Source organism: Numida meleagris, chromosome 5 (genome assembly GCF_002078875.1).
Source record: "Numida meleagris isolate 19003 breed g44 Domestic line chromosome 5, NumMel1.0, whole genome shotgun sequence".
Lineage (NCBI taxonomy): Eukaryota > Metazoa > Chordata > Aves > Galliformes > Numididae > Numida > Numida meleagris.
In genome coordinates this window covers 69,484,783-69,505,271 of record NC_034413.1, presented here as the reverse complement: position 1 = coordinate 69,505,271, position 20,489 = coordinate 69,484,783, and the positions used below count along the sequence as shown (strand labels likewise).

At 42.3% G+C, this 20,489-nt stretch overlaps 1 protein-coding gene across 4 annotated transcripts in view; it reads right to left on the bottom strand.

Annotated features, from left to right (window-relative positions):
* Positions 1-20,489, bottom strand: part of EPC2 (enhancer of polycomb homolog 2) — a 43,461-nt gene that overhangs the window by 14,019 nt on the left and 8,953 nt on the right. For 2 of the 4 annotated variants that reach the window (XM_021398029.1, XM_021398032.1), the window contains exons 2-7: positions 13,994-14,153; positions 5,710-5,855; positions 3,642-3,848; positions 2,759-2,907; positions 2,446-2,578; positions 246-437 (exon numbers count right to left, since the gene is read on the bottom strand). In XM_021398029.1, the coding sequence (XP_021253704.1) occupies positions 246-437; positions 2,446-2,578; positions 2,759-2,907; positions 3,642-3,848; positions 5,710-5,855; positions 13,994-14,153 (987 nt within the window). Of the gene's footprint in view, positions 1-245; positions 438-2,445; positions 2,579-2,758; positions 2,908-3,641; positions 3,849-5,709; positions 5,856-13,993; positions 14,154-14,240; positions 15,495-16,203; positions 16,229-20,489 lie in introns of those variants that run through there. The other 2 variants (XM_021398030.1, XM_021398033.1) reach the window with 2 other exon arrangements.

Below are 20,489 nucleotides of genomic sequence, written 5' to 3'. Positions count from 1 at the left end.
TAATTTTATACATGTTTGCGTTTAATATATTTTATAAATATCAGTTTATATAATACAATGTCCTCCAAAACACAGTTTAGAAGACAAAGGAAACAAACTCAAATAGCTTATGCTAATGTCCTGCATGCAGATCCACTGCCCAACACAGTTATTGTCCACGTCAAGCTATACTGTCCACGTTCCAGACAGTGGAGTTCTTCACTTCCTGTAGGCTGAAAGAAAAAAAAATCATAACAGACTGTTACCTGTGGGAACTCATCTTCATCTGAGCTGTGGAAGTCATACTGCTTGATATCACTCTTGCTGATAACAGGCAAGGGCTCAGCAGAGGGCTGTTGAGGAGTTACAACACACTCCATTTTCGGTTTCTTTAGATACTTCTTCTTCTGACGTACAACATCTGATATCTCCTCCTTTAGAGATGAATGATGAGGATGCTGTTTGTAAAAAACAGAAGAACTTAAATAAAAGCATGTAAGTAATCTTATTTCTTCACCTCATGCCTTAGAAAAACGTGACTGCACATCTCCTGGAGCCTCTCTCAACACGCCCCATCTGCAGACTATTTCAGACACACAATGCAAAATTTATTCAAAACATCTGAAAACCTCAAAACTTAACCTCCAATTGTCTTTACAGAAGTTTACTAATAAACTGAAAGCTCTCATGCTGTTGGACTACATTGAGAGGTTCCTTTCTTTTTTCACCCTCAGAATACTGCAAGTGGAAAGTCTACTCCAATTATTTTCTGAGGTCTCAGCTTTCTATGCCAAGAAGTTACAGTTTTCTTAATTGCTCAAATCTTTTCACAAGAAGCATTCCACGTTTTCCAGTTCTCACATGGTTTACATGTCTTGTGAGATTTAATGCTACTACTTTTGCAATGTTTTTATTTAATTTTTAAGATTTTGCTAACATAAACGCTCTCCAGCAAGCAAGCAAGCAACTGCAGCAATATTAAACTGTCATTTGAACACAAGTTTTTTACAGCTTCAAAGCTCGCCAATTAAAGATTACTCTCCCTTCCAACATTTTCAATTAATGAGTAAAAGGCAGAGAAGTTTTTGGAAAAACTGTTTAATTTTTCCCCAAATTACCACTTGTCAGTAGCTATCTGACTAAAACTAACTCCAGTAATGGAGTTCAGCTTCATAAACCGGAGATGAGAAACAGCAGGCACAGCAATTCCCAGCAGAGAAGCGAGGGAAGGGATTTGTACCACGTCCAGCGACCACTGGGTGTCGCAGGTGCTAAATACAAACTTGAAAAGGGCTTCAACTCCCCAGCTTTACAGATGAGCATCTTACAGCACATCTTACTCCAGGTTATTTCTCAAAAAAAAAAAATACCCTCATCTTAATTCAGCATTGTGTAATCACCCGAAGTTAACAGCCATCAAGTCACAAAGACGAGCAAAAAACAAAGATGCTCACAGCTAATATGGTCTCATAAAAGCAATTAAGAAACCACTCAGAAACCAGTAGTTTCCAACAGATACCTCACAGGGTACACCTTTGTTCAGGTATTTCCTATATATCATTTCATTCTGTGTACTTATGATTTGTATTCTATGGCTATTAAACAAAAAAGCTCTCTACTTACTGTGAACTATGCAAGCTAAAAAAAACCCAAACACCTACAATCATCAAATAATACATATCCCCCAAGTAAGCTTCCACATTCATGTACGTGTGATGACACTACAGCAGCTGTCCTTTTCCTGCAAAATAATTGTTTCACAATAACAAGAAAGCTGTTTCAAAAAAAAAAAAAGGAACAACAAGAGGAGCATAACCCAACCTTGGCAGTACAGCTCTTTTTCCGCTACATCCAGAAACTGTACGGCATAGACACCTACCTCAGTGAGAAGTGCACGTCCCAGTGATGACAAACTACTATTGCCATTACAAACTCCACTAAGTGCTTTTAAAACATGAGTAGCTTCCAACTTTTTTCAGCTGTCAAGAAGCAGCAGCAGTTACGCTCCTTGGTCTGGAGGTGTTACTAGCTAAAGATGCTTAAACAATTCAGAACAGCTCCTAGAAATCCTCTGGCACCTCTGTTGTACATCAGCAATCAGACTGTCTTTGCACTGAGGGCTCACCTGTACTCATGGACAACACTACTGGAGAAATGCAGTGTTCTAATGTCTTGTCAAAGGAAAAAAAGTTATTGACTGCTTTGCCATCTCCAAGTTGTCCTTTTGCACACTTAGAGCATTTGTGTTCACCTCACCTTACCATGAAAGGGACAGAACTGTGAGAAGAAAAATGAAGGCTACCACAAAGCTGCTGTTTGGTGGATGATGGCCAATGGTTTTAAAACTTAGGTGAGAAAGAAGCTAAATGTTAAACAAAGCAAGCATATCAATCTGCTAGACAGTTTTCTAACCCAAACACCTGCAGGGTACAGGTAGCAGGAGACTTGAAGCAGAAGGAAGATTACCTTAATTTTACATTCTTGAACTTTGTGATGATTTCCATTATGAAGAGTGGATGGAGTTGTGCTCATCTCTTTTTCAGGTCTGTTAAGCTTCACTTCATTGAGAATTTCACCTCCATAATCACCCAAATGGTACCTTAAAAACAATTGAATTAAAATATAATACCACATTTCCACTGGGAAACATCAGAGCAACAATGAAAAGCCAAAGAGGCTTCATAAAATCCAGACAAGAATAAGTCACAGGAGCTGTTTTCAAACCTATTTAACAAAAGTAAAACCTTAGAGTTTTAAGTGGCATAATTTGCAAGCTTACCTTTTCTCTACAACTTCCAATGTTAAATGCAATAATTCGCGTTTTGTCTTCTCTCTTCTCTTAATCATCTCCAGAATTGTTATGGCTCTGCTAAACTCTCTTCTTAATTTCAACATCTTCTCGTAAGACGCTTCATCATTCTTTCGATTCTATGGAAAGATTAAGCAACTTCTATGTCAAAAGCAAAACCCACTGGGTATAACTAGCACCAGTTCAGCAAAAAAAAAAAAAAAAAAGAAAAGTTATATAATGCTGCTCAAAGCGAGAGTCAATGAGATCAGAAGAAACTTCCCATAAAGCCCAGCCTAGTTGGGCTTGACAGCACAAAAAGCAAAGAAAATCTTTTACTCTGAAAAAGAACTCTTCTGTCATTTTCCCCATGTTTTCTCTACTCAGATTGCATCCCAGCCCAGGGGCAGCTTGTGAGAAGCAGGAATTCAGGACTTCATGCCTAAAGGGTTTTTTTTAACCTTGTTTCTGCACACAATAAGGTTGTGTGCATTTATGTACAAGTTTGTAATTATTCAGCGTTTTATATCAGACTTCCTGGTTAATGCTACAAATAGAAAACCTGAATTGTTTCCTAGATGGTCAATGGAAGAGAGTTTTCCCCTCTTTCATCAAAGTAGCATGCAAGCCTATAAATTACCTTGATTTTCAGCTTTCCAAAAAATGGACAAATCGTAAATTGATACAGAAACCTGACACGTTACAAACTGACTACATCATTTAACAGATGTGAAATGGAGGTGGCTCATCCAATAGTGCAACTGTTGATACAGACAACTGTATCAATAACTGCAGATGGCATTGGACTGATTCTGTCTGTAAGAAGGGAATCAAAACGGTTCCTATCCATGCAGAACTGAAACTGGCAAGTTACCTTTCTGGTCTGCATCTTCTCAGTTCTCCTCCGAAAGGCAACATAAGGGTCGTTGTTGGTGGAGCCATCCCTCTTTTCTTGTTTGATTTGGGGGATCAGAGATGGCCCTCTGCAATTCTTACGCTTTCTTACCCAGTAGTCATATACAGCCTTAATAAGGTAGTCATCCTCATTTAGCAGCAATTTAGCTTCCTGAAGTGTAACGAGCTGAAAGAGAAAACGTGAAGGGTGCAGTTGAGATGAGGTAAAGCAGGGAGAAAGTCACTGCACATTCAAATGCCTTGCACACTTTCTAAATGAACTTGATCCTTTTCAAGCACAAGGGAGAAATGAGTATTAATCTAAATCCAAACACTCAGGCCACCAGTTGACTGTCCTAACTTAAAGAAACAGCTCCTGAGTTCTCTGGATCAGCATGAGCAGCTCTCAGAACCTTTTGCACCAGTCTACACCTTCATCCACTCTTCACAAAATACTAAAACACTGCTGATATCACTACAAGCACAGGGCTTAAATGACTTACTAGTCTGCAGATCATGATTTGATAATCACTGACTTTTTTTTCTTTCCCCTAAATAAAGGAGAAAATTCTTACTGGTGAGACATTATTAACAACTGATTGCTTGCAGTTTGATGTTGTATACAGTAAAGTATCTTTCAGGAAAGTCAAAATACGTTCTAAAGCAAATAACCACCATACTTTTCCCCTCAAAGAATGTTTCCTTTGTGATAGAGAAGGACAATGACCTTCCATACTTATCACAGCCCAGGGAAACCCAGACATTCATTTCTTACGCAAGTTATTTCCGTGGGAGGTAGTTATAACACAGGTAATTAAATAATTGCATTCTTGTCATACGTTAGTGTGATTTCTGTATAGAAGTTTAAGTAAATGTAGAAGCCATCACTGAGTAACCAATATATCAGTTTAACACGTTCAGATCATCTTAAACCCATTTATTAATTAATAGAAAATAATCTCTCTACTATTACTTAAAACAGAAGCCTGACAGAACTTCACCTTCGCCATAGTTTGAAAGATCTCAAAAATACCAATTGAATTTAAACTTCCAGTTCTGCCAACAATATTTCAAACTACGTTAGATCTTGTGCCTACATTAGGATGGTCAAAAAAAAGAAACAGTACATTTACAAAAAATAAGGACATCTTAAGTGTAACCATTGCTTCTATGGACGTAGTAATAGCAGCCAGAATAAAACAAAACCCTTAAAACTTATAGGAGAAAGACATAAGGAAAAAAACGGATCTGCTTATGGAGGAGGGTGGTGGAAAAGGAGGTTCCTAATCCCCTGTGCTTATGACAACATGCACTGTAGTGTTACAGCAATCCTGTATCTGTCCTAATGAGAATAGACACCAGCCTGGTTAATCAAACCAGTCTTCCAGTTCTGGAATTTAACTTCGTTACTCAAGCAATCAATAATGAAACCAACATAAGGAGAAAGCATGAAGTGTAACCAGCTGCTTTAACTGAAAGCCAGGACAGAGGTATCAACAGCAAAGAAGATCCTAGATCACTCTAGAAGATCCAAGTGCCACACACTCAACAAGCATCATTTCATGTACTCAACAATTTTTTCTTCACATCCCATCTTCTCTGCATAGTAACATCTCTTTTCCTAATTCTCACTGAGTTCTCAAAGACGCAGAGAACAGGGGATCTTGGCTCTTACAATGTAACACTGAACTACATCAAGTTAAGCAACTGTGGCAGAGCTACAGATCCTGAATGTTTCACTCTCGCACAATGTGCATCTCGCTGAAAAATTACTTATTTCAAGCTTACTTGTCAGAAACTGGTCCTTCTAATGTAGTTTTTGAGCCACGTTTTGGCTTTAAAGACCCTTCTCCAGACAATGCTCTCCTGGAACACCTCAAGAACTTCATTACTAAAATACTAGCACCCTTGTGATAAAATAATTGGCAGTACACGCAAGCATAATTTTCCAGTCAGCAGCAAATAAATAAAATTGAAAAATGAAAACTACTCAGCCAGAAAACTCACAGGTGAGAATACTTTAGCCATTTCTTAACATAGCAAAATACCTGACTAGAACTGGCTTTTTCAAGTCTGTCAATCATTATTTCAAACTGCAGCGGCTTGATTTCCATCTTCCGATTTAGTCTGTTCAATAAGGTTTCATCCTCAGAGTCCATATCATAATCTGGCTGTTCATTGTCCAGATTAAAGGCTGAAACAAAAACACACAGGCACAAAACAAGTGAATACAGAAGCATGCATCGAACAGTCAGAAACAAAAAAAAAACCAATAAAATTAGCAGATCTCCACCGTGACACTTTTCTCTTTTTGCTAAAAGTGTCCCCACATAGAAGTACTTAAACAGTATTCAGAAGTTTCTTGTCTTTGTCTTTCTGTACAAGGGGAAACCAATTAAGTCTCATTTGCTTTTAATGTGGCTTGAAAGGGTGACAGAAAGTAAATCTTTACTTACAAAAACTACCATAGGAGTATATGAAATTTAATGTCTCTTTGCAAAATAAAAGCAAAAATGCTTCTTAGTGCCCTTATAACACAGCTCCTCTACAATAAGATTCTTAACAATTATGATCATTTTTAGTCAAATCTCATACTTCCAGAAAAGTAGTTAAGTTCCAATACTATTTGTTGCCCATTTTAGAGTAATTCTACTAAATTACGTTACTAAAATATTTAATAAGGCAAACTTTTTTAAAATACAACACTGTATAAAATCACAGAACGGCTTGGGTTGAAAGGGACCTCAAAGATCATCTAGTTCCAACTCCCTGCTATGGGCAGGGTTGCCAGCCACTAGATCTGACTGCCCAGGTGCCCATCCAGCCTGGCCTTTGTGCCTCCATGGATGGGGCATCCACAGCCTCTCTGAGCTGCCTGTTCCAGAGCCTCACCACCCTCTGAGTGAAGAATTTTTTCCTAACAGCTAAGCTAGACCTCCCCTCTTTCAGTTTAAATCCATTCCCCCTTGTCCTACTGCTATCTACCTGCGTAGAAAGTAGGTCCTCCTTCTGCCTGTAAGCTCCTTTCAAGTATTGGAAGATCACAATGAGGTCTTCCCACTGCCTTCTCTTCTCCAGGAGAATGAAGCCCAGCTCCCTCAACTTTTCACCATAGGAGAGATGCTCTAGCCCTCTGATTGTCTTCATGGCCCTCCTCTGGACCCACTGCAACAGCTCCACATCATCCTTGTCCTGGGGGGCCCCAGGCCTGGACACAGCACTCCAGATGGGGCCTCACAAGGGCAGAGTAGAGGAGGATAATCCCCTCCCTCACCCCACTGCCACCTCTCTGTTGATGCAGCCCAGGACACCATTGGCCTTCCAGGCTGCAAGCGCACACTGCTGGCTCACGTCCCACTTTTCATCCATCGGGACCCCAAAGTCCTTCTCAGCAGAGCTGCACTCAACGTGTTCATCTCCTGGTCTGTATTCATATCTAGGATAGCCCCAACCCAAGTGCAACACCCTGCACTTGGCCTTACTGAACCTCACTGGGTTCTCATGGGCACACGTTTCAAGGCTGTCCAAGTCCCTCCGGATGGCATCCCTTCCTTCTATTGTATTGACTGCACCACTCAACTTGGTGTCATCAGCAAACTGCTGAGGGTACACTCAACCCCACAGTCCGAGTGGACAGTTAACATCTGATAAAGATGTTGAAGAGCACAAGGCCCAAGACGGACCCCTGGGGGACACTGCTGGTTACCAGCCTCCACCAATGGAGAACCACGGACAACCCCCCTCTGGCCACAGCCATCCAGCCCACTCTTTATCCACTGAACAGTCCACACTTGAAATCCATCTCTCTTCAATTTAGAGAAAAGGATATGGTATGGGATCATGTCAAAGGCCTTGCACAAGTCCAGATAGATATCAGTTGCCTTTCCCTGGTCCGCTGATGCCATCACTCCAGCACAGAAGGCCACCAGACTGGGTGGGCATGATCTGCCCCTGGGGAATGCCAGACCAATCCTGGTGGGAAGTCAGGTGTTACTTTTTCTCCAAAACCAACTCAACTCTAGATACAGAATGTGAATCTTTCTGTGTTCTCCAAACAGCATGTTCCTGACCTTACAGCAAGGCTCCTGTCTTTATTACAGATCACCCTATTCATTGTCCACGGTTAAGCAACGTTTCTGGTCCTACGAAAAGCAGAAGGGAATTATTACTCAGATACCATAGCAGAAAATTTCACAAAGAAATGAGAAAAAGAGTATGAGAAAATCCTATGCAACAATAATTCTTAATAGGTGCAATTAAAGTTTCATATCAAAACTCTGACAGGTGAAATACTAACTACAATACTCCAAATAATTCAACCAACAAATGACTGTATTAACAGCAGTGAAGCTTTGTGGACACACATTCTATGTGCATTAGACAATAAATCAAAGTCCCATCTTCTCTCTTTCTTCTTAAGTCACAGCTGTATCTGAGCAGCAGCTCTAAGGAACTCTGCACCCATGCTTCCTGGTGCACTTTGAGGTGATCCAGGAAACAGCAAAACCATGAGAATAATGCTAAAAAATAGTTTCAAAGCAAGTTAGAGCATTGTTTCACATGGTACAGACAGTCGACTACTATGCAGTAAGTAACACATTCCTTCTGTGTATCAGACCAGCCCCAGAGCACTCTTTCTGTATTCCCATGCAATAAATAAGCTTTAACCACTGCCAGCATGCAAAACAATTTGTTTGGCCTTGCCTGGAAGCTGAAGAGAGGCACTCACGCTCAGATGCAACAAGTAGCAAGTGCCAGGCAGCAATCCCTTATTGTTTTCAGCTGTGAACGGCTTCCTCCCTTCGCTGTTCTAATTCTGAGAACACGACTTAATCAGAAGGTTCTCTGCCTAAACACATACTGTAAACACACTCTAAAAATACATTCCAAGAAAAAGAAAGTAACACTACTACTGTACAGCTATGTTTTAATTGCGTTATTATTTATTCAATGAAGTTGCCATGCAGATTGCACGAAGACACATTCCACTGTTATTGGGCGTACAACCCACAGCATCTCCTCTTAAAAAGATAAGATCCACAGCTGTACATCAGATTGACACTTCTACAGTCTGCACTGCTTGGATCCTGCTGCTTCAGTGATGTCTGCAGAAAGCTGAAGTTCTGAGATAAAAACTAAGCCAAAGTATTATTTAAAATTCAGAGTTCTGAACAGCAATGAATTAGCCACAGAATGTCACTGCAGAGACCAACACAACCATTTGGGGCACGACACCTCTGGTCCTGTAGGCTTTGCTCCAGTTTCTCACTGTGGCCCCAGAGTGGCAGAGTGGTAGCCACACGTCTCAACAGGGCGACCTGTCCCACAGGAGCTCTAACCTGCTGCCTCCAAGCTCTGCTGCACCGTGCAGCACTGCTGAAAGCCTACCTCACAGACTGACTCCTGCCCCCACGGGCCCCCAGCTGCTCTTCACCGAGTTCCAGGAGTCCTGCCCTGGCAGCTGGTGCTTCCTCTGCCCCTGCCAAATGATGCCCCAGCTGCACTCCACTCTGGAATGTGATGGCCTCTTAAGCATCAACTTGCTGCTTTCTCCAGAAAGGAAACTGCAAAAGCTCCCCCGAGTCTACAAAACAAATGCAGTCCTCACGTGCAGTGTAAAATCACACTCAAGCAACCCCACTCAAGGGAGATGGCCCAAGTTTCCTAGGGAGGATATCCACACGACCTTGCAAAGGCTCTCCAAGTGCTACAGAAGGTCTCTGCTCCAGAAGCTGGGTTGGACCAGGTTTCCACAGATGATCTCAGAAGGTCCACAAACCCAGGAGAGCCCCGAAGAGCCACTGTTTGTTTGCCCCCAGACACAAAAAACACCCAGCCCATTACCTGTCAGTAGACAAGCCAGCAATTCCTAGTGAACAAGATGTTAAATCAACTTTTTTAAACCAGAGCATCAGTGAGCAGGGGGAGCACCGTGACACAGGAGATACTGTTCACCTGTAAGCTGGGAGCAGCATCTGTAAATCTGCCCTCATTTCCACACTGAGGAAGGAGTTGCTGGAAATTCCTGAGCCATGTATGTCCCAATCATTTGGCAGGCACATTCAGCTTGCTCCAAGGGGGTCCTGGGGAAATCTCAATAGCTTTCTGCTAAGGGAGTGAGCTGAACCCATTTGCAGGTGCATCCAGCAAGCACCAGGACCAGCCAGAGGCACATGGAGCAACCAGAAGTGGAAAAGGAAGAAAACAAGAACCTCCTCCTTTGGCTGTTACGCTGGCTCATCACCTATACAACCCACTGGCAAAATAACATGTTAAATCCACATAACTTCATAAATTATTTGCTGATAACAATCTCAGCACTCGTTTCTGAGAATTGATGGATAAAAAAATGAAGTGCTGAAAAACAGGAAATAATTAAAATCATTAAAAAAAACACAAAGCTCTGCACCATGATCTCCACGAAAATATTTTTACATAATCAAAATGACAAGGTACAGAAGATAAAAAGTACCCAATATGTACTTGTCAGGAACACTGAATAAATCTTGTCTCATTTTGCTCCACAAAAGCATATGGGTATCATAGAGCAGCAGCAGCCTCTGCCACACTCTGCATCTCATACACCCTAGCAATGCTCTTCTTCAGCTAGCACTGCTTCTCACACTGTTTGTCATGACCTGCACTTACCAACACAGCTCACCTGAAACAAAAGGGAGGTTACATGGAGGCCACAGGTTAACAATGCTGAGGCAATGGAAATAACATCTGCATTCCAATGGAAATGCATGATTAGCACTCTTCAGCTGCTGCATGCAATCACTAAGAGTTAATGAACCCCACGCTAGCTTGTCACAGCTCTGGGACACTCACAGAAGCATCCTCTCTCCCTGAAGTTTGCCCATCACCGCTCTTTCAATCACACTCAGTGACATCCTTACTCCTTATTTTTGCTTTTCCCAAGCACAGAGCGCACTGCACTGGCTCCAGGAAAAGCTGGTTTCCATCCTGGAGCTGCCCTCCAGTAAGGCAGCTGGCTGGCCTCAATACACAGGTGGTCTGAGTTGCCCAAGGTGACCATCCATCACTCTGCATTTCTGCCCTCGCCATAGCAACAGATGTAGCTGCTCATTCATGCTTACAGAATTCAGTGGAGAACTAGCCTCAGCCTCAGCAAGCACAGTACTTCAGATGCCCTGCTAGTGGCTAGTGTTTTAAAACCAACCAATCTGACAGTTCACAATTATAAGCCAACTTTCTACATCCTTTTTCCCTGGTAGTTCTTGGGAGATTCTTGTGGCTGAGACATGAATGCCGTTTTCCTACTCCAAACATCTGTATTCCCCACGCTGCATGTTTCTACAGCACACTGAAGAAAAGGGCCTCCATGAACCTATCACTAAGCCTCACCTCAAATAAACATTCAGAACTTGCTGGCTTGCTAATTGCTGTTGCAAAACTACCATCCTAGTTTACACCCTTAGCCACTGCAACCACTCCTGATGACAGTAACTTTCACAGAGGGATTGGCTTCTGTTTACTTGAGCTCCTCTACGTATTAAGTTCACATTAAACTATGGAAATGCAATTTGTTTAGAAGTTAAATTACATAACATAGGGTTTAGTGTGGCTAAATTATCTAATTTAGTTTACTTAACAAAATGAAGGCTGTGGTTCAGCAGTCATTAAGCTGACCTAGGTGTGAGTTACAACTACACCAAGCGCTTCCACCAGCTTTCCTTCCCTCCCCAGCAGCCACGCGTTCCTTCCCAACCCTTGCACCAACCCCAGCAACCACACGCTGAGCCAAGCCAGAGCAAGGAGAAACCCACGAGTCCACCCAACCAAAGCAAATAAAAGATAAGCTTCCTGCCAGATCTGCTCCTGGAGGGAGATCCCAAATCCCAGCACAAAGCTGCTACCAGGAAGGTGCCGGCATTGGGAACAGAGGAGCGGTGCTGGCCCTGCTGGCAGCAAATACATCTGTGCTGACCAAATGCAAATGATGAACCACATCAATGTAATTATATCCAAAGTAGTTAACAAAGTAGCAAACCACCACCTCAATGGCAGGTCTGTAACGCTGGAATGAACCAGAGCTTCCAGCACTCCCCACCTGCACCAGCACACCTCCGCAGGCAGGCACCATGCAAATACCCACTTTACATGCCAGGCTGCAGCCCCTGAAATGTGGAATATTTAATTAATTTAAAAAATAAAGTAACTCTAAACCATGAGAAATACACACTTCGCTACTTTTTTTTTTTTAATTTTTAATTTTTATTTAAACAGAGTAACTAGACTTCATCTCATACAACGTGGTGAAAAGTATTTGAAACTGCACGTGAAAAAATCTGGCTACATTACCTATAATGAAGCATTAGATCATTATCATTACTCTTTTTACAAAATTATTTTAAAACATAACTTCCATGCAATAGTATCAGCTGTGGGACCCCCTCTGGGGCTTTTTTTTTTTTGTCATGGGGCATATTTTTTTGTGTATGTCTGCGTGCCTCACTAAGAAACAAGCTCTCCTCTAGTTTGAGCTATGGTCCAAATACAATAATTATTCTACTAAGGATTAACATCTTCTTCTATAAGATGAGCTGCAAAATGATTTAAGGTTATTCATTATTGCTCAGTAATAACAACAAATATGGAATGGAATACACAGCCTCTTGTCATCTGATGGTTTGTGTGACTTCCATGGCCAAAGCAAGTATTGTTACTCTTCCTGCTTTCAGTAGTAGAACAATTGCTAAGCAGTGACCATATGCATAAAGCAGCTTTGTATCACACCTACTGCAACCAGACTACATGGGAAAATTAAACATCAGCTAGTGCTTCAGGATATTTTCACCTCTAATACCTTCTATTAGGTCCCCAGAAAGACTGAGTCTTAACAAGACAAAGTGCACTCTGACATTATATATTTAACACTTCTATTTGTTAACAGCATTAACAGTGTTTCTAGCAATGTCCAAAGAAAAGCAACTTCATTTCAGTTTAGTCAACCTGCCCCGCTCGCAGGTTTGTTTCTTCTATTCAAAAAAAGAGAAATACTTCATTTCCTTTAACTCATGTCTTACGTTATCAGCATTATCTACAACGTATCATAGGGAATCTTGACCATGTTATTTCAAAAAAAAAAAATCTTTCACTTTGTAAACACTTGAGAAAAGTAGGGGACTTCACCATGCTAGTGAGAAATTACCTAGGGATCTTCAGTAGACACGTATGTTTAGGTTTAAGCATCTTTGCCTGACTTCAAGCTCAGCTGCATCCATAAGAACAGCAGAAGGCAGACAAGCATAAAACACTTTCTCCGCTCAAATCTCCTTACAGATCAGCAGCCTCTTCTCGAGGCAACTAAAAAATGTGATGAACAGTTTATCAACACCTTCCAGCACTGTGTCTGGAACGACGAAGTACAACAACATCAACACTGTCTGCACAACACCCAGAACGAGCAAGACGAGCGTACTCCCTTTTCAAGATGTTCCAGCACACCTCTGTGAATAGTCTTCCCAGTGTAACTAAGAAGCAAAAGCATGAATTGGTGATAAGTTCTCCCTGCAGAAGCCCAGCCCTGAACTTGTGCTTCAACACACAGAGCAACAAACCACTGCAGTAACTAAATCTAAGGGTTTGCTATGGAGATTAACTCCAAGGGAAGTCCAGGCCACAAAACAACCCCCTGGAATGACATGCTGCAAAGGACAAACACGACTGCCTGCCAAGGAACAACTGAGCTACTGCAACATAAACACTTGTCAACCGAACTTCCAGAGATAACTATGATTAATTAATTAGGACTTTAGATCTTTTGAGACCCAGTTCCCTACAAGAAAGGAAAGAGCTTTAGCAACATAAGAGGAAAAAAAGAAAAAACAAACTCCTCCTACACCCAGCAGCGGAAAAGTCACATATGCTATAGCTAATAGCCTGAACATCACCGCTAGCCTAACTGAAACTGAACCTTCCAGAACTTTGTTGCAACCAGTAGAACCAAGGCCCATTTCTTTACAAAACCTCCTCCGTTTATTTCATCTCCATTTATACTGAACTTCTGAATTAAGAGGTTTTGAATCAATTTTTGGATTGACAGAAGACAAGGCTTGCCAGTTACTGTGCACAAACATACAAATCAGTACAGAGCCCATAAGCAAATACAGTGGGAAGAACCTCGCTTTTATCCTTAAATTCTCCCAGAAATTTACAAGATAAACTGGAATTTACATACACAGATCCCCCCTGGATTTTTGAGTTCTCTCCGTTTCTGAATATTGTAGCAACATTGTCCCTGAGCTTGTTTGAAGATTACTTAATTTGAATTAAAGGAAAAAAAAAAACCCACATTCATGAACTTACGTTGAATGTGAATGAACTGCTTTGGTTGCTTAAATTCTCCTTTATACAAGCGATTGTAATAGTTCACGTTGCTCTCTGCTTCAGGAACTGGGATAACCATGCTCTCTTTCTTTTCTCTGAAAACTTGTTGTGCTGAGATAGCCCGTTGCAAGTGATGTTCCTGCAAGACAGAAAGTGAAGAGTTTATTTATAGCAATACTTACGAAGACAGTCATTCTATTCTCCTACTGTTTTCCCAGGTTCGTACACAAATCCCAGATTAAAGAGTCAGCTTCACTGTATTTTGGAGGGCAGCAGGATGTTTGCTTCCAGGTTAGTGTCAGATGTGCTCTCCAACACTCAGGAACCAGGGGGCTTCTATCAGGTCTTAGAGCTCCTCTGAATGCAACTAAGTGCAGGTTACTGCTTAGACAACAGCACACACCTTCCACCAGACTGTGAAAAAGTCACTCCAACTACACAAAGCAACCTTGGTAGGAAATTAGAGCTGGTATAAACCAAACTCATCAAAAGCTACCATAGAGAAAATGTGCGTAAGACCAGTTAACATATGCATTAAGTCCTCTAAGCGTTATTACAAACAGTTTCAAATCACAAGAATAGCTGATTTCCTCATTCTTGTTTCCCCAGCAGCTCCTACTGGCTCGTTCCTTTAGAAGTTCAGACAGTTAAGTGACAAAGAGTCCTCACAGTCCAACATTTAAAAGCATGGACTTCCTAAACAAGGTAGCACTTCATTTCACTCTTACAGGACAGAAGACAGAATTGCCACAGAATCATTTCAAGTGAAATGCAGCCCATGGTAAACACATTAATTTCCAAAGACTCCCATATCTGTGATGTTATTAGTTAGCTCAGTGAATGCCACCAACCCGTGGGAGCTGTGCTATCCTGCACCTCACGGCCCAGAGGCTGGCAGCAGGACAGAGCGTGCAAGCGCGCTGCAGACTGCTCACATAAACCATAACAAAAATCAAACCACTACAAAAACCCTGAATGGCTAAGGTGGCATGTGCTGCTTTCTGTGCATCTGACAAAGAGATAAGAGTGGCAGCCCTCAGCAGGATGAGCTCTTAAATTCCCGTATCCACTCGCTCAGGGAAAGCTAAGTTTTGATTTCTCCATCCATGCTGGCAGGACATTAAGCAAGCCACAGCCTCGCAGCTTAGTTACTGTTCTATCAGGGTGCCACGAGCCCAAATTTCCTCCTCCACTTCTTCAGTCCTCCTGCACAGCGGTGCTCTCACCTCCAGCTCCCAAAACTTGAGAGAAGGAAGGATGACACAGCAGAAAAGCAATTTGGAAATCTTCTCTAAAGCTCAGCTGTCCCCGACCTACACAACCCTGCTGTGCCTGCTGCAGGGGTTTCAGGTTATCCTCCAGCCATTCCCACGCAGCCAGCTGCTAGGAGCAGAACAAAGCCTTGGTGCTCTCTTTTTGGTTCCCTGGGGGTACCCTTCCCACTGGCAGCTCCAGGGACCACCCTGCCCCACAAGATGGGCCCCCCCCCCCCCCCCCCCAGCAACGGGCACCTCCCCAGCAGGGCAGCCTACGCCTCAGCAACTCGAGTGCAGATTCTGCACCACGCCTGGGAAATCCTCTCAAGAACAGGACTTCTTCCTATTTAATTCACCAGAGCATTATTTACAAAGAGAGCAGCGAACAAAAGCCTATCCTTAAAAATGTCAGTGTTTTTTTTTTTTTTAAACGAATTACGCCCTCTTAAATATTAAGGCCTTGCAGAAATGAAAATAACACAACTTCTGTGAAATTAGAATGTAATAAATCAGTGGCTGGAAGAGCAGCTTTGGGAATCCCCCGCAGCAGATGAAGCAACATTAAATCAAACCACCACGCTCCCAAGTGAACGCTATTAGAAGCAAGACCAGAGCGCGATCAGATATCTGGGGTGATGTGCTGGAGTTAAAACGTGCTGAATAAATCTGTCATTCCACCACGAAGCTGTCTTGGAAAGCTGCAGAGCGCCGAGCAGGTAATTCAGCCGAAATAAAACTTGTTTCATTACTGAGCTGTTTTCCATGGGCATCCCTGGAGTCGCCTCCTAACCGCACAGCTCAGCGCCAGCAGGAAGGGCGCGTGGAGGCTGTCTGTGAACTGCAGCCTCCAGTAATGAATGAGCAAATGGGTAAATAAGGATTAACGTCCACGGAAAGCAGTAAAGGAGGGCACACAGCAACCAAAATTCGAACCATGATGAGGCTCTGCGCGTTGCTCCATGGCCCGCTGAACGGCACAGATGAGTAATTCCATTCTCAGTTTCTGTTACACTGCTGGTAGGTGTGCAGGGAGTTCCCAAGGAAAGGCTGAAAGTAGGTGTCAGTGTTCACTTCACTATACAATGTCTTCAAGCATGACACAGCCTTCAAACAAAGGGCTTTGGAAGCGCTACTGTCACTCAACCAGCAGAGCTTCAAAAGAAACAGACAGAGGATATCATTTCTGCAATTAGAAATCACTTTCTACTGAACACGAAGTTAAGGAAAACACAAATTCCCCTGAAACCGTTCTGTTCAAACACACTCTGAAGCTCTAGAAATAAATTAGTCTAATTAAACGGCTTGACTCAACCCGAAGACAGTCTTCAAGGTTTGCCAATGCGCTTAGCAACCGGCACACAGTGCTCTCTCCTGCCCATTTTTCTTGTTGTTTTGAAAGACACGCACCGTACCTTCACCTGTACTTGGCTGTGCAGCAGGGGAGGTGTAAGGCTCTCGCACAAACTGAGCAAACATGAGAGGAAACACGGAACTTGCTGCCATGGGGATTCAAAGGAGCATCTGTCAAAGTGCCATTAACCATTAATTTCTTAAAAAACCAAATCCAAACCTGTCTCACGCACACGACTGAAAGCTTTGCGTATTTTGGGCTGTTTCTCTGACCATCAAAGTAACAGAACTAGAAACATCCCTGTGTTTAGCATATGGTTAAAGCAAAACTGTTCTCCAAGCACGAGACCCCTGTCTCCATTCACATTAACCACACAGGTACCTTTACTGCCCATCAGCCACACTGACAACAGCATTTTGTAACTTTGTAATTATTTTTGGTACATTTTAGGCAAAATGATGATCAATACCAGAGGCTATTTATCCCCTTGAGAACAGTATTTACCAACAGAAACACCCCTTTTCTTCTGCTGCTGCAAAAACCAAGCTCTTGGATCCTTAGCAGCAGTTGGCTTTTTCCTTCATCCTTTAAGTTCACACAGCTGTCTCCCACAGCTCTCTCCCTGAAATAATTTCACCATACTTTAAATAAAAGTGCTAATTTCCTGGGTGAGCGTGTTTGGATATCCCCGTGGTTAAACACCATCCTCACACTGAAAAGCTGATCTTCATTATGAAACTGCAAAGAGCAATCCCTTATTGGACACCAGGACCCTTGGAGAAACAACTCCAGGACTTACTGAATGCACCTGGCCCCTTCTTCATCCCTTTGAGTTGCACCGCACAAGCAACAACCAAGCTCTTCAAAAATAAAGCTGCACCACCACCCTTAGGCAACTGTCCAATTTTTTATTGTTATTTTTGAGTTTGTAGATTTTTTTTCTCTAATTTGACAATCGCATCTGCTCACATTTGTATCTACCCCGTGAGGCAGAAGAGCAAACGTGGGACAGCTTGCTGCAGTACTACAGAGCTTCAGGTCACACTACTCACCTAAGGTATCTTGAACACAGTTGACTTTAAGGAAAGAAATACTTGGAGCAACGTTATCAAGACATAAGAGGAACAAAACATACCACAGCCTAACTGCTAGTATTGATTCTTTCCAGCTAAATGGCTTTGACTCTATAGCACTCCATTGCAAATGTAAGCATGATGGCAAAGGAAAATGAATCTGGTAACAGTTTTACCTGCTCTGAATGGGCTCCTTCTCCACTAACCCAGAGCCACCTTCCCTTCTACCTCCAACCGGAAAGAAATTAAAACAAAGAGAGGAAGCACGAGAAAACCTTACTAAAGTCTAGCTACTCGATTTGCTCAACACTAGATTCAAACCAGGAATTACTATTAGTTAGCATTTTTATATTCAACGTACACATTCAGAAACAGAAGTTTTGGCAGGAGATCAGCAGCCTTGTCTTGCAAAGTCCCAACCACAATTACAACAAAAAGTTTCAGTGACATCTGTAAGCAGCACCTACAGAAGAGTGCTCTGAAGCTCAAAGCCTACCCTAACCAAAGCGCTGCCCCACGTTAAGAGACAGCCCTAACTGCCTCAGGAACCAGAGCACAGGCAGCGACTCCTCTACTCCCCAGCACAGCACAGCTTGCTGTTTTCCACCACGAAGGAATGCATCGCCCTAAAACCAGCAGATGAGCTGACAGGAGCTCACCAGCAAAGCCTTCTGCACCTGGGCTTACGATCTGAAAAACAAGCAGAAGGCTTCTAGGACACATCAATTTAGCATAAGCAAAATGACAACCAATTATTTGAAGTCTGACACCTGGCCCTAAAGCTGTGATAATAGAAAGGGGGTCCAGGCAGCCTGAAGAGCAGGTGGACACCCAAAAAAGCCAGGGTGCCTGCAGAGTTTTTTTCCTTTCCTTCCCCTTCCTCTGCCCTGGGAAGGAAAGCAGTTACCTGAAGCAGTCACATACACACAGCAGGAAACCACCACTATGATTTTCACCCTTGAGGGAGCACCGAGTATCTTAAAGAAACTCACAGCTTCATTCCCAATTTATTTTGAAAAGCAAGTATTTTAGTGAATTAGCATATAAAGCTGTTCGGGTTTTTTTCGGTCCTGATCCAACAGAATCTGTTCAGTCATCTGTGCTGCTTCCTCTGGCCACAGCTCTCTCAAAAGGTTCTCTCTGTTTCAGAGTAATGTGGGGCTGGGCAGACCACAACTTGGATGGTGTGTCCAAACCCCGTGCCCAAAGAGGGGTGCTTTATAGGACCAGAGCTCCTCCCCCAGTTTCCATGCAGGGTTTCTGGCTGGCAGTGGAAAGCAGCTCCAGAAAGCCAGCAGGGAGCAGGACACAGCATGGTGCTACCTGCTCGCAGGTGGAAAGGGCTCACACAACCACTTCTCAAGTTCTCTGCTGGCCAGGTCATGTTTTCCCAATGCAAACTCCCTCTTTTTTTTTTTTTTTTTAATATAACTACAAGAATCATTTCCCACCCCCCATACCATTTTGCCTTTCCTCACTGCTAAACTATCACTACAGGAACAAAAACGTATCACTAGCAGGCTGCTGCTACACGCAGCTCAATGAAGGATGCAGCAATGTGAACCACACTGTGCTACTTCACCCTGCAGATTCACAGAAATCCCTAGACTGAGTAAGATGTTCATTATTTAGATACTCAGAAGGCATTCTATTTTTTCTCCAACGTTAATGAAAGAACTAATAAAATGCCAAAGAAAGAATCAACAACAACACCTGTCTGTCACTGCCTTCCCTTCTCCAGCTCCCAAGCACCCACAGTGTCACAAAGCAACACCAGAGCCATCTGGAAGTCAAAGATGAGCTGCTCTGCTTCCATGTGCACCTTGTGGACAAACCACCTGATCACAGAATTACAGAGACAAATCACCTGAATACCATCTGAAAAATGCTGCTGAAGGCTGAAATGATACAAAAGAAGGGCCATCAAAAATACCTGAGTGAGTCCAACTTCCTTAGATGATGCTTAACATCTAGGTATATAGGTCTAGAAAGTAGCCATGGACTTACTTTAAGAAAATCCAATTAGGACTAAAAAAAAAAGCCTCCCCCAAATCCTTTATTTTCTCTGTCAGTTTGACTAAAACTAATTCAAGCACTAAAAATGACTACAGGCAAGAAGGAATGGAAATCAGCCCACAAGATGCTGGTGGAGGTACAGGAGACGTGAGATGAATGGAGAACGGCATGGTCATTTACATGTTTCTGTAGTTGACCTTAGAGCACAAAAAAGGCAACTTACCTAGAAGTTTAAAGGTAACATAGCAAGTAATGCAATTTCAAGCATCCCATATAATGAAGGACATGAAATGACTGTGAGACATCCCAAATACTACCCCACTGAATGGGACTGCAGTCATACACAACCTCTCATCCATACAGACTATGACTGCTCAGTACTTATGAACATCTCAATGACACAAAACTGTCACCATTTATAAAATGTCAAAAGATCTTCCTAAATAATTTTTAAAATTAGATTTAGTTCTACGAAGTTCCAGTCTGCCAAAATGTGAATTATTAAAAATAGCACCGTTGTATGGATTAAATTGAATGATATATCCTTTTAGAGAGGGTGAATGCAGTACTTTGCAAGAAACATCTCTTTTTAGAAAAGGGAGGAAAAAAAAAAAGAAAAGGGAGGAAAAAAAAAAAGAAAAGGGAGGAAAAAAAAAAAAAAAAGGGAGGAAAAAAAAAAAGAAAAGGGAGGAAAAAAAAAAAAAAAAGGGAGGAAAAAAAAAAAAAAAAGGGAGGAAAAAAAAAAAGAAAAGGGAGGAAAAAAAAAAAGAAAAGGGAGG